The sequence below is a fragment of the Carettochelys insculpta genome, chromosome 9, assembly GCF_033958435.1.
Source record: "Carettochelys insculpta isolate YL-2023 chromosome 9, ASM3395843v1, whole genome shotgun sequence".
NCBI classification, from domain to species: domain Eukaryota; kingdom Metazoa; phylum Chordata; order Testudines; family Carettochelyidae; genus Carettochelys; species Carettochelys insculpta.
In genome coordinates this window covers 40,404,410-40,418,314 of record NC_134145.1, presented here as the reverse complement: position 1 = coordinate 40,418,314, position 13,905 = coordinate 40,404,410, and the positions used below count along the sequence as shown (strand labels likewise).

Sequence of the window (13,905 nt, the reverse complement as noted above, 5' to 3'; positions counted from 1 at the left end):
TCTACACGTGCACGCTACTTCGAAGTAGCGGCACTAACTTCGAAATAGCGCCTGTCGTGGCTACACGCGTCGAGCGCTATTTCGACCTTAACTTCGACGTTAGGCGGCGAGACGTCGAAGTCGCTAACCCCATGAGGGGATAGGAATAGCGCCCTACTTCGACGTTGAACGTCGAAGTAGGGACCGTGTAGTCGTTGCGCGTCCCGCAACTTTGAAATAGCGGGGTCCGCCATGGCGGCCATCAGCTGAGGGGTTGAGAGACGCTCTCTCTCCAGCCCCTGCGGGGCTCTATGGTCACCGTGGGCAGCAGCCCTTAGCCCAGGGCTTCTGGCTGCTGCTGCGGCAGCTGGGGATCCATGCTGCAGGCACAGGGTCTGCAACCAGTTGTCGGCTCTGTGGATCTTGTGTTGTTTAGTGCAACTGTGTCTGGGAGGGGCCCTTTAAGGGAGCGGCTTGCTGTTGAGTCCGCCCTGTGACCCTGTCTGCAGCTGTGCCTGGCACCCTTATTTCGATGTGTGCTACTTTGGCATGTAGACGTACCCTCGCAGCGCCTATTTCGATGTGGTGCCGCGCAATGTCGAAGTTGAACATCGACGTTGCCAGCCCTGGAGGACGTGTAGACGTTACTCATCGAAATAGCCTATTTCGATGTTGCTACATCGAAATAAGCTATTTCGATGTTGGCTTCACGTGTAGATGTAGCCCACATCTCCATGTCCCAGCTGATTGCCGCCATGGCAGACCCTGCTATTTCGAAGTACTGGAACACAGATCATCTACACACGTCCTACTTTGATGTTAGACGTCCAATTAGGGTGCTATTCCCATCTTCTCATTGGAATAGCGGTTTCTACATCTCCACCCCCTAACGTCAATTTCAACTTCGGAGTAACATGCAGTGTGTGTAGACGTAACGTGCGCTACTTCAAAGTTGTGTTTGCTGCTTTGACGTAGCAGGCTAGTGTAGATGCAGCCCTAGTGGGGAATGCAAATAGCTCCACTCTTGGAGTGTGTTTTTTTTTTATCATCTGATACAAAATAAGAACTTCAGCAAAATTGCTGTGCCTTAAAATCCATTGTATTCATTTTCCAAACTAATTAACAAGCTGACATTTCTGTAACACAGGGGCTGCGTCTACACGTGCACGCTACTTCGAAGTAGCGGCAGTAACTTCGAAATAGCGCCCGTCACGTCTACACGTGTTGGGCGCTATTTCGAAGTTGAAATCGACGTTAGGCGGCGAGACGTCGAAGTCGCTAACCCCATGAGCGGATGGGAATAGCGCCCTACTTCGACGTTCAACATCGAAGTAGGGACGTGTAGACGATCCGCGTCCCGCAACATCGAAATAGCGGGGTCCTCCATGGCGGCCATCAGCTGGGGGGTTGAGAGATACTCTCTCTCCAGCCCTTGCGGGGCTCTGTGGTCACCGTGGGCAGCAGCCCTTAGCCCAGGGCTTCTGGCTGCTGCTGCTGCAGCTGGGGGTCCGTGCTGCATATACAGGGTCTGCAACTAGTTGTTGGCTCTGTGTATCTTGCACTGTTTAATGAAAGTGTGTCTGGGAGGGGCCCTTTAAGGGAGCGGCTTGCTGTTGAGTCCGCCCCGTGACCCTGTCTGCAGCTGTGCCTGGCTCCCTTATTTCGATGTGTGCTACTTTGCCGTGTAGACGTTCCCTCGTTGTGCCTATTTCGATGTTGGGCTGAGCAACGTCGAAGTTGAACATCGACGTTGCCAGCCCTGGAGGACATGTAGACGTTATTCATCGAAATAGCCTATTTCGATGTCGCAACATCGAAATAAGCTATTTCGAAGTTGGGTGCACGTGTAGACGTAGCCAGGATGTCATTGTATTATTCTTCAGCTTATGAAGCTTCACAAGCCTTAAAACTGCAGCTAGTAGAAACCTGTAATTGTTATACTTGTAGAACAGCTGTAGCTTCATCAACCTTTAGGTCTGCCTCAGAGCACAATTAGATACAGTTTTGCACTTTAAAAAAGAATGGTATCATTAAAAGTAAACTGAAAGCTGTTTAAAAATTAGTTAAATTGGTCTGTTTAATAGGCTTGAGCGATTTGACATGCTTAATTAGATTTCTCTGTTTGCTCAATTTAAAACACATTTATAATGCTGCATTACATTTATTATGGTAGGTTTAGTGATCTTATCATTAGAACTGGACTATGACTTGATTGAATATTAACAATTAGTATGTTTGTTCTACACCAAATTACGACTTCCCAATTTATTACAGTGAAACATAGTGATTTATTCCCAGCAAAGTAGAAAATTGAGCAATTTTGCTTAGGTAGAAATGCAGAGGTAATATACAAACTCAGTCATTTAATTTATAATTTGTGGCATTACATATCTCCCTTTTAGTGTTCATACAAAGAACAAAATACCAAAGTTGCCAAAAAATCACATTCTTGAGTTCGCTAGGAAATCACTTTGTAGCTGGAGATTATAAATTATATGAACATGTGAAACTTTGCTGGTTGTAGAGAGTTCTATGCTGTTACACTAGAAAGAAATAAAGAACTCCTTGAGGCTTCATATTTTTGTTAGTGAAAGAAAACTAAAAATGCCCTTTACTAAACTTAATTGGTAATACAGTAGCATCTGCTTAGAAGGCATTAGTAATGCTGCTGTATGGGAAGGTGGAGGGATGTGGCAAGACCAGCATATTACTCAAAAGCAATATTCTGTCTAATTTGTTTTTCTTTCTGTGAAATGACAATCAGCCTGAGCTTGCATTTAACACTTATAATGTGACTCGTTCAGTTACTCCATTTACATATTCTAATTATTTATTCATCACTCTCACTCATTGTTCTCATCTGCCTTTTCTTTCCTGGTATTCCTTTGTACTCCCTTCCTCAGTCAGTCCCTCCCCACTCATCCACATCTATGCACATTGTTATGCAGCCCTATTACAGATTCATCTCAGCATCTTGCTGCCACTCAGTCTCTCTCCTCTTCTCATGTTTTCTTTCTGCTTCCCACAACACCTCCTTTTCCCTTTCAGCCATATGCTTCTATTCACAAGTCCCATCCCAGCTTTTCCTCCTCAAATCACATCTGTCATTGCCCCACAGTCACATATTGCTGCTGCCCCTCCCTCCAAATCAAATGCTTCCCCCGCCACTCATCCAAAATCAGCTACTCTAGGTCAGATCTGAACACAAACACAGACATTCCCCGCCCCATTTTTATGAAACTGTCTATTCCAAAATGCTGGTGTCCCTACCTCATGAGTTTTGGTCATTCTTAAGTCCTGAAATAAATAAATCAAAACAAAGGAAAAGATCACTATGGTCTATGGAGGAATTTTTTTTTCCTGTCTGCCAAAAATCTGGCGTATAAGGTTTTCCTTGAATCTGATTTCTTTCCCCAGTTGTGGTAAATCATGCTTATGAGATTATTTCAGGTTTCTCAGTTTAGGAATTTGGGATCCTTATAGTATCAATCATAAATTTGGTTCCCCAGAAGATGCCCCAGTCAAACAGCTCCCAAATATCTTTGACAAGGACATATGCAAGAAGACGGGTTTTCAACTGTGTCCTAGAAGACTTCAGTTCCTGTTCTCTGGCTATAGGGATTTCCAAATTTAGTATCCACTGTTGTGAATTTCAGCCTAGTGATTAACCGGAAGCAGAGGGAGAAGCAATTTGGGAAATGACTGGAAATGACACAAAGGGCTTTGGCATTCAGAACCAGCACCGTGCCCTGGATCTTGAATAGTAGAGACAGCCAGTGAGGCGTTTGGCACACAGGTATATTGTGCCAAGCAATATATATTAAGAAGTATGAATCAGCATGTTGTGATAGCTGAAGTTCCCTAGCTTTTTGTGGACATTCCTAGGAAGAGAGCATTGTACTATGGGCACAATGAAGTTCTAATTCACTTTTGTTAAGTATTCAACAGAAGAAAGTGTGTAGACTGTGACTGAACAAAAATGGAGAACCCTAATTGAGTGTCCTAGTTAATACGCTCAAACACACATTAAAGTTACCTTTCTGAGCTCAGGCTATAGAGGTGTATATTACTAAGCAGTTCTGAACAGCACCACTTAGAATAGCCTATTTTATGAGACAGCAGTGTGTCTTCAGAATGAAATGCCACATTTAAATTTATTTTCACAATAGTAATGTACTACATATTTTAGGGAGAATGTCTGTTTGATCCTAAACAGATCCTCCTCCTAAACAGTAAGGCTACATCTACGCTTCCATTCATCTGAAACAAAATAGAAGAAAAGTTCTTTCAAAGACTGGGTTTATTTTCAAAAGAGCCCCGTCTGCACTGCTTATTTTCTTTTGAAAGTATCTCTTCCAAAAAGAGATTATGCAAATGAAGTGCAAGATATGTAAATCAGCACTTCATTTGCATTTTTTGATTTCCCTCAGTTGCATTCCTCTTTTGAAACAGGAATGCAAGTGTAGAGATAGCCTAAGAACTAGAACCACCAAATTTGGTATCAGCTTCCTCTTATTATAATTTAAAGCTGCACAGGGGTTTGGTTGTGCCAGGAAAATTCAATATGCCTGGAATGGGAATACTTCTCATAAAACCAAACAGAAAAGAGACAGAGTCACCACATCAAGTACAGGCCTCAAAACAGATATAACTGAGCAAATGTTGAAAGAGAGCCAGAAAACTAGGATGAACTTGGACTAGCCTTGCTTCTCAATAAGCCTTACAGAAAAGAGATAAAATTGAGAAATTTGCAGTAGTGTCCTGTTTTGGCACAGCTAAATCAATGCTTAAGACTCGAAAGCTAGAAGAAAATGACTATAGCCCTTTTTTGTTAAAACATAATGAATGATGGAGTTTATAGGGGTGAAGAAAAAAATAATGCGGATGGAATCCCCATTTTAACAATTACTGATAAAAGTTACATGGACAATCATTTAAATAAAACATGTATGTATTATTATTATTATTATTAATTTATTTTGTTTTCTAAAGAACAAACAAACAAAAAGTCCTGAATAGAGTTAAGCACCCAAGCAGTGTGGACAAATCTGTTAGTACTCTGTATTTACTAAGCTAACTAACCAGTATGTTTAGAAGCCTTCGTACATTTAAATAGCTATTGTGCAAACAATCACAGTAACTGTGCATTCAAATCTGGCATGGATTTAGAATCTGTTTAGAAAATTAGAGACATCAGCTCTAGCAAGGGAAATATTTAGTTGTGACAACTTAATGGTTAATGTACAAATGGCTATATTCTCTGGTTTGCCAAGATTGTGCACAAGAGAGGAGTGAGGAGAGCTACCTCCCTAAAATATCATGATTTGATTAGAAAGCTCCCTCCATTCAATATATTTTTAATAAAGGACTCTGTATTGTCTTAGTTCTGCTTCTGATATATCCAATGTTAAACTCCTGTGGACTCCAATGAGTGCTGATTTAGAATAATGCTGCTTATTTTTGCATATCCCATTCAGTGAAACTTTGCACAAAATGCAAATACATAATTGTTACAGACCCTCTTTATTTTGATAGTCCATAATCTATTTTTATAGCTGATAAACTAAATTTTACTCAGTTAAATTACTTTCCTGTTCATAGGTTTTGCTAAGAAAAATGACCTGAAACCCTAGGAAAGAATTATCAAACATATATGGGGACAATTCCATTTTAACACCCACTTTTAAAGGAAGAGTACACTGAAATTTGCAGGCTCTAATGAGGAATGGTACTATTTCCAACACAAAAGATGAGTGTTCAAAAATATTTTCTTCTCTTCCTTAGGCAAGGCCAGAGCATTTTCCTAATATTGATTGATCATGAGTGACCGTGGTAGATATAGGAAAATATCCTAATTGTTGTACAAAGTTAGAAAAAAAATTGTAATCTATCCCATATAGATATTCTTCTTTGTTTTGTGATATTTTTGGCCTACATTTCTTAAAGAACTCGTAGATTGGCAAAACATTGAAGTTTAATGGTGAAATTATCATTCTAGCTGTATAAAGCCAAGAGCAGTTTCTTACTGAAAGGGTTACAGCAGCAGCCAAACAAAATATTTCAGCGCATTCTAAAAAAAAAAAAAAAATCCACTGTATTTTGTTTCCATTGTGAGTACAGCATATTGCTGCTTCACCAGGATGTCCACTGCACTTGAAAATGAACCTGAGTTCCTTTCTGTCCCTTGAGTGAAAATGCACGGATGGTATTCAGACCTTAACAAATTGCTGAACAGTGGTGATGTATCATGAAAATAATTAATTGTGCTGTCTTCACTAAGAAGCATATTTCAATCAGAAGACTGATGACTGCGAATAGCATTTTAAAATTATCAGGAAATTCTGAAGCAGAAAATAATGAAGACAAGAAAATCCACCTTCAATGTTAATGTACTATCAAAACAAGGAAAAGTTTATCTGCTTTGGAGGCATATGTGGAATGTGACTGACAATACGTCCAAATCAAAGCGTAGCATAAAATCATAAACATTACAGTGATAGCTGGGGGAAAAACAGGCATTAATTTCAAGTTATTGAGAACTTCCATCTCGGTTAAAATTTACCATACACTGTTGCAATTCAAGCATAGGAAAGTAAGATAAATAACAATTAGCTCTCTTTTTCTGCAGAAGCACCATCTGTTCCATGCCAGCAACTGGAGTCTGTTAGGAAGCTCTGTTCATTTAGCCATTTTGCACTTGATGCCGCATTAGCACTGTTCGATAATGAATGCACCCCTTTTGTTTAGCAATCATGGTTCATTGTATTTATAATTTAGTGAGCACAGTGTTTTTAGCTGTGCAAACTGATATTGCAGCTGCACACTTAGATTATTCAGGGACGATATTTCTCAAATAAGTGCACAGCACTCAACTCCTTTTAGATTCTCAAACTGAAAAAGCAGTAAAGTAGCACTTTAAAGACTAACAAAATAATTTATTAGGTGAGCTTTCGTGGGACAGGCCCACTTCTTCAGACCATAGCCAGACCAGAACAGACTCAATATTTAAGGCACAGAGAACCAAAATAGTAATCAAGGTTGACAAACCAGAAAAAAAATTATCAAGGCGAGCAAATCAGAGAGCAGGGGTGGGGGGGAGTCAAGTATTAGATTAAGCCAAATATGCAAAAGAGCCCCCATAGTGTCACAGAAAATTTGCATCCTGGTTCAAACCATGTGTTTGAATTTGAACATAAAGAGAGTTCAGCAGTCTCTTTCCAAAGCAGTGTGAACATTTTTTACTTATGAACATCTTAAGCCATGATCTTCTCAGCTCTTGTTCGCTGAGCATTGTTGGACTTGGGACCTGAAAAAAAATCTATAAGACAGAGGTTTTTGTTGTTAACAGGTGATGATAGAAGGGACACACTAATAATCCTGGTATTCCTTTAAGTTAGCACCAGACTGGGCAATTCGGTTTTTGTTAGGGAGCACTGTGCTGCTGCTATGTAAAGCTGAACCAGCAGTCAGTATAAAAATCCCACAGAATTTTTCACAAGACTAGACAGTACATGGTCAACTTGCAACTTAAGTAGTTTAATTCTGGTTGCCACAACTTTAGTGGGAATGGTTTACTTCACTTCTCTTTCTAGTGGAATAGTGTGCACTATATTGCTGGAAAAATAGTGGGTGCTCCATTCACTTCTGTTATGACTGGATCATAGCTGTATACTTCTGACTGAATACTTGGCGCACGAAGGTAAATCAGAAGTAATTCCATTGAATTTAGTGGAGTTGTTCTAGGTGTGCATCAATATAACAGACCACATAAAGTGTCAGGCTATAAAACAGTTTAGGCCAAATCCAGCCATAGATTAAGTACACTCTATTTAAGTTAAGTCGAGGAGTGATGTCTCACATGGTTCAGAGCAACTGTACCTGTATTGCCTGTCCCACCTGTGTGGTCCAGCAAGGGCAACCATTCTAGCCTTACAACTCAAATGTCACCTCTCTTGTGCAGAGACCCATGTCTCTCTTCCTCCTGACCAGAGATTTTCCAGGCTGCACAGTTTCTTTCCATTCAGTGTTGTTCCCAGCAAGCCAGATGTTCTAAACACACAGCATCAGCATTTTTCTTTCTCCACAGAAGGTACAAATAGTATTGTTGGTAGGGTGACCTTATCTCCCACGGTCAGAAACGGGATGGGGGGTGGCGCTCCCTGCTTCCCTGAGCCTCAGGAAAGTGGCTGGGATGGAGCAGATGGGGCGCGCTCCTCCCTGCCCCATCTTCCCCAAGCCTCGGAGAAGTGACTGAGATGGAGCAGCTGTGGTGCTCCCCCTTCTGCAGCTCACCTGCCGGCCCCCCTCTGTTGGAGAGCACATACTGACACACAGTACACGCTGTCTGGCAGGCAGCTGCGCCTGGGCCGCAGGTACGGGACAATTACTCCCTTTTTTAAAATAAGTGAGGACACCTTTTTGGCATCCCAAATATGGAACATTCCTGCCGAAAACAGGACGGATGGTCACCCTAATTGTTGACCAGAGTTATAATTTACCACACAGACCTTTCTAAGAAAATACATTTATTCTTTAGGTAAAAGCATTACAGAAAAAATGTAGAAAATAAAAGAACTGATTCATATGCTAATAAACTTTCCAGAGATCACACCAAATCACTCTGAATGGAAGGGCAGAAAGCAAATAGAAAGTACTGGCTTTGCTAACACCGCAGAACCTTTCAACCCTTTGTTACCATTTCTGTATGACATACATTAACAAATAAAGCTACTCTCTTATTTAAACATTTTAAGGATTAAAGATGAGCAATTCCTATATCCTGTACTATTCATAAAAAAGATGGACATGTGAATCTTAGTAAGAAAGTGTTCCAGGTTCTGGGGGTATTTTTCAGAGGGGAGCTCATTTAATAAAGAACTTTCTAAAGCTAAAGACTAGCCTTGTAGGGAGATCATGTGGTCTCATACTTTAAAGATTTGTGAGTGTTCAAGAGGAGCATTTCCTTCCTGGAGATCCCCCAGAGGCCGTGCTGCTACATGCAGTTTTGGAGTCCAGAAGAGCTTCTTCTGGACTCCAAATCATGTGATAGTATGCTAATGAGATGCTGGAAATTTACATCCGTGCCTTATTAGCATTTTAGGGGCCATTCATTTGCATGCCGCTTTTGGAACAAGTGGCATGTGTAGAAACGGCCATTATGTTTAGTAAGGAGAAAAAATTCCCTTTTATTTAAAAGAAAGAAAGAAACAAAAACACACTTTTTGCAGTGTCTGTAACCAGGATAGTGTTGGTATGCCTTTCCCACTTTGGGGCTCTACAGCTAAACCTCATTGCTGTTCCGCAACACACTGCTATTGCAGCCCTGAGCAACATCCAGTGCAGAAACACACAGATTTGTGATCTAATATTTTAGACCAATGGACATAATTTGTCTCTTCAGGATGTAGAGGATGAAGAAGTGTGTGTCGTGAGCCATTCTCCTTACAATGGCACAATCTAACACCACCTAGGTTTTACTTGAAGTGAATGGTAGAAGTCCCATTGACTTCATTTGGATCACATTCAGGTCAACTTTCAGCATATTTGGAAATCTTGCCTTTAGTACATAATACCATTTGCCTTTTCCTTATGGTTCATAAAATGTTCTTATTTCTTTTGATGTGTAAATATTCATCTTATTTATTCATTTGTGATATGCACTTTGCCCTGTTTTTATTAAAGGCAGTTGATTTTCTATTTAATGTATTTGTAAATGTCTAATAAACAGTGAAAATAAAAATGATTTAATGATGGTTAAGTGCAATTTTTCCATTTTAGTGAGCAAATGATCATGAAATGTTTCATTTACAGTATTTTTAACATGTTCTAATTTTATTATTCACTGATACATAGAAAATTGTAAGAAAATTTCAGATATTTTCACCATTTTAATAGAACGTTATATATTATAATTATGAACCACTGTTTGTCTCATACCTAATATTTTTTTTCCTTCCTTTATAGGGCCCTCCTGGAGCAGCTGGTGCTGAGGGCAGACAAGGTGAAAAAGGAGCTAAGGTAATAAATAAAAGAGCTTCTGTTCCAAATAGTGAAATACAAAAATCATTCCAAAAACTAAATCTTGCTTTTCCTACACTGTTTACTAAACATGCACTATATATCATAAATCAACCAAAGTAATCACAGTTCAGTTGTGAATAACTCAGCTAAAAGAGCATAAATTTAAGATATATGCTGAAAAAATCTTTTGTTTAATATTGTTTTCCAGCAGTTATGTCTCATTTGTATTTAATGCACAGTGTACAGTAGGAGGCAGTGCAGAGGAATTCCTTTTCCAGGAAGTTTCTCGAGGTCTTTGATGGGTTGCCGTGCACACTCCTCACAAATCCAGGGCCAGGTCATCATCCTAGTGCACAAAAGAAAGGGAGAAAATGGTTGTGTCCACCCCATAACCTTAGAATAGTCTGTCACTGTTATCAATCAGGGGCCAAGTCTGTCGTGAGAGGAACAGATTCAGATTGTGATCTTCTGTTGGAAAAGTGTGTAAAAAGCTCATTGTGTGAAAGTGTCTCACTTTCACACCCTTTCAGTGCCATCGATAATCAACTCCGCTAATTATCTGATCTGATCCTTGTAGGGTGAACCTGGTTCAGAAGGTGCTCCTGGAAAAACAGGGCCAGTTGGTCCTCAGGGACCATCAGGAAAACCTGGTCCAGAGGGTCTTCGTGGTATTCCTGGCCCTGTGGTGAGTTCACTGAGTATATAACAATATTTTTATCTTTTCTATCTGACATATCCCCCTTTTAAAGGCATCTAATTGTTTCCTATAGGGAGAACAAGGTCTACCTGGAGCACCAGGTCAGGATGGCCCACCTGGTCCTATAGTGAGTATCCTTCCTTCAAATTTCATGAAAAAGAGGAAGAGTCCTTTAAAAATTGTAACATTAATATCTCCATGTATGTTATCCAGAAACTGATTGTACATGTTGGAGGTTACAACAAGACTTTATCTTCCACTTTATTAGACTATTGAGTGCCTGATTTACAAATGCTTTATTCAATTATAGAGGAAAGCAACTAGTGGCATCAGACTGGGATAACGAAAGGAATTCCCTGGAATTTCTGCCCAGTGTTATAAAATAATATATACAAGTGCAAGAATGTAGAATTTCCAAAAATAGGTTTGTCCTCAAATAAGCACTAATGAATGTAAAGGCTTATGAGATTTTTAGCAGCAGAAACCACAAAAAGCCCTGTTGAAATAACATTGTTTCCTCAGCAGTGGTGATTTCAGTGGGTCATTGTTGGTTATGGAAGCTTTGGAGGCAAATGCAACTTCTTATGTGAAAGACTAAAAGATTTGACTACCACTGAATATTCAGATATAGTATCAGAGGGAAGATAAGGGAGATTTATGCCTAACCAGATCTCAAGGACAGCTTTCCTACCAAATTAGGGCCTACTCCATCTTTAATTATCTATGTCTTTCCAAAGAAATAGTTTATGGCTGAGGTTTACAAAGCTGCTTGAGGGGAACAGGCATCCAATTCCAACTGAAAGTCAATGGGATTTGGACACTTTAAAATGAGCCCTTTAAAGATCTCACCCTAAAAGGCCACCTATCAGAGAGGTCACAGATGACAGGAGGTAGAAATTACTCAGTTCATCTCTGAGTCTTCATGTTTATACTTCCCAGAACCTGTGTGTTGCTACATACTTTATTTACCCATTGTCTTCTCATTTAGACTCTGAGCTGTTACACTAGTGCTCCACCTTCTCACAACTTCAGATGAATCTTTGGAGCTGCCATAATATTTGCCATTATTACTCCCCACGCATTCAGATTAGATGGGAAGACGTAATTTGGAATTGTCACCAAGTATATTAACTGCTGCTCATGAAACAAATCAGCAAAAGCAAAAAGAACACACCTATACAGTTCATCGTTGGGGAAAATCTGTAAACCTTTGCAGCTTACTGCAAGATTGTCTTTCCTGAGGAACTGTTGTGTTAACTCTTTAGCTAGTTCTCAGAATATGCTTTCAGTTTTAAGTTACTTCAGAGCAGTTTATTAGGCATCAGACTATATTTTGTGACTATAATATTGATAAGGCTATAAAGCATGGAACTAATGCTTCACAAATTAATTCATATACATGTCTAATCACCACAATCACCGGAAAATTTAAAACACTGGCTGCTGCTGCTGAGTGGTTTTTAATACTCCTTTATCTCTTAAAAGTGGCTCAATGACCAAGTGAATATTACTGCACATTAATGATGAAGGCCAAAGGAAATGAAGCACTTACAAGTCCTAGTATTTGGTGGAAGTAGAGTAATTGTTTTCTAAATAAGTCCTTAATGAAGAATAGAAAGTCTAATATTATGAGCAGTAGTTAGTTGCTGTTCTCAATCTAAACTTGTATTATATAAAAAATTTTAAATCTACAGTACCTGACCAGTTGGCACAGCTCTATGCAGCTAAACAAAAGCAATCTGGCTTTGATACTTGAGAGAGGTCTTGCATCTCTCATTTCTCAAAATAATTGAGTTGAGATACCTCTGTATTGTCTAGAATACATTTATCAGCCCATTCTTCAGTCTTATAAGGAATTTGATATATTTACCCCAACTATGAAGATGGGTACAGACATAAGCAGGGTGGGGAGGGAGAATGTTGCTGGGTTTCAAGAGAGAAAATGGCCCCAGGAAGACTGAAAAATTCAGTATTTCAGGACTTGCTCTTTCTAAAGCTTTTAGCTGGGAGCAAGTTCTAGAAGGTCTGTCTATGCGGTGATCCTGCGCAGCAGTGAGGAGGTTATAAATATTCTGATGCTGAATAGAAGGTGTTTAATACATTTTCAGCACAACATATTAGGCAAGAAAGCTTTGAAATAGAACATGGACACAGTCAAGGTTGAGTGAAGGGAAAAAGGAAGTGTCAAGTTCTCAAATGACATAGAATCATAGGGCTGGAAGGGACCTCAGGAGGTCATCTAGTCCAGCCCCCTGCTTCAAGCAGGATCAACCCCCATTAAGTCACCCCAGCCAGGACCTTGTGAAGCTGGGACTTAAAAATCTCAAGGGATGGAGAATCCGCCACCTCTTTAGGCAACGCATTCCAATGCTTCACCACCCTCCTGGTGAAGTAGTTTTTCCTAATATCTAACCTACACCTCTCCCTCTTCAACTTCAGACCATTACTCCTTGTTCTGCCACCTGACACCACTGAGAACAGTTTCTCACTCTCCTCTTTAGAGCGCCCCTTCAGGAAGTTGAAGGCTGCTATTAAATCACCCTTAAGTCTTTTCTTCTTTAAACTAAACAAGCGTAAATTCCTCAGCCTGTCCTCATGGGTCTTCTGCTCCAGCCCCTTAATCATTTTTGTTGCCCTCTGCTGAACCTGCTGCAGCACATCCACATCCTTTTTATACTGGGGTGCCCAAAACTGGACACAGTATTCAAGATGTGGCCCCACCAGTGCCGAATAGAGGTGAACATCCACTTATCTAGATCTGCTCGAAATGCCCCTTGTAATGCACCCTAGTATGCCATTAGCCTTCTTGGTTACAAGGGCACACTGTTTACTCATATCCAGCCTTTCATCCACCATAACCCCAGGTTTGTTTCCGTCACACTGCTGCTGAGCCAGTCGGTCCCCAGCCTATAACAGTGCTTGGGATTCTTCCACCCCAGGTGCAGGACTCTACACTTCTCCTTGTTGAACTGCATCAGATTTCTTTTGGCCCAGTCCTCCAATTTATCCAGGTCACTCTGGATTCTCTCTCTATCCTCCAGGATATCTAACTCTTCCCCTAATTTTGTGTCATCCATAAACTTGCTGAGGGTGCAATCCAGTCCCTCATCCAGGTAATTAATAAAGATGTTGAACAATACCAGCCCCAGAACTGAGCCTTGCGGCACTCCGCTTGAAACCAACTGCCATCTAGATATTCAGCCATTGAC

The 13,905-nt window shown here is 40.4% G+C and overlaps 1 protein-coding gene across 1 annotated transcript in view; it reads left to right on the top strand.

The window, feature by feature from the left end:
• Positions 1-13,905, top strand: part of COL11A1 (collagen type XI alpha 1 chain) — a 274,848-nt gene that overhangs the window by 234,235 nt on the left and 26,708 nt on the right. The window contains exons 55-57 of the mRNA XM_075002237.1: positions 9,943-9,996; positions 10,577-10,684; positions 10,770-10,823. Coding sequence (XP_074858338.1) covers positions 9,943-9,996; positions 10,577-10,684; positions 10,770-10,823 — 216 coding nt within the window. The remainder of the gene's footprint in view (positions 1-9,942; positions 9,997-10,576; positions 10,685-10,769; positions 10,824-13,905) is intronic.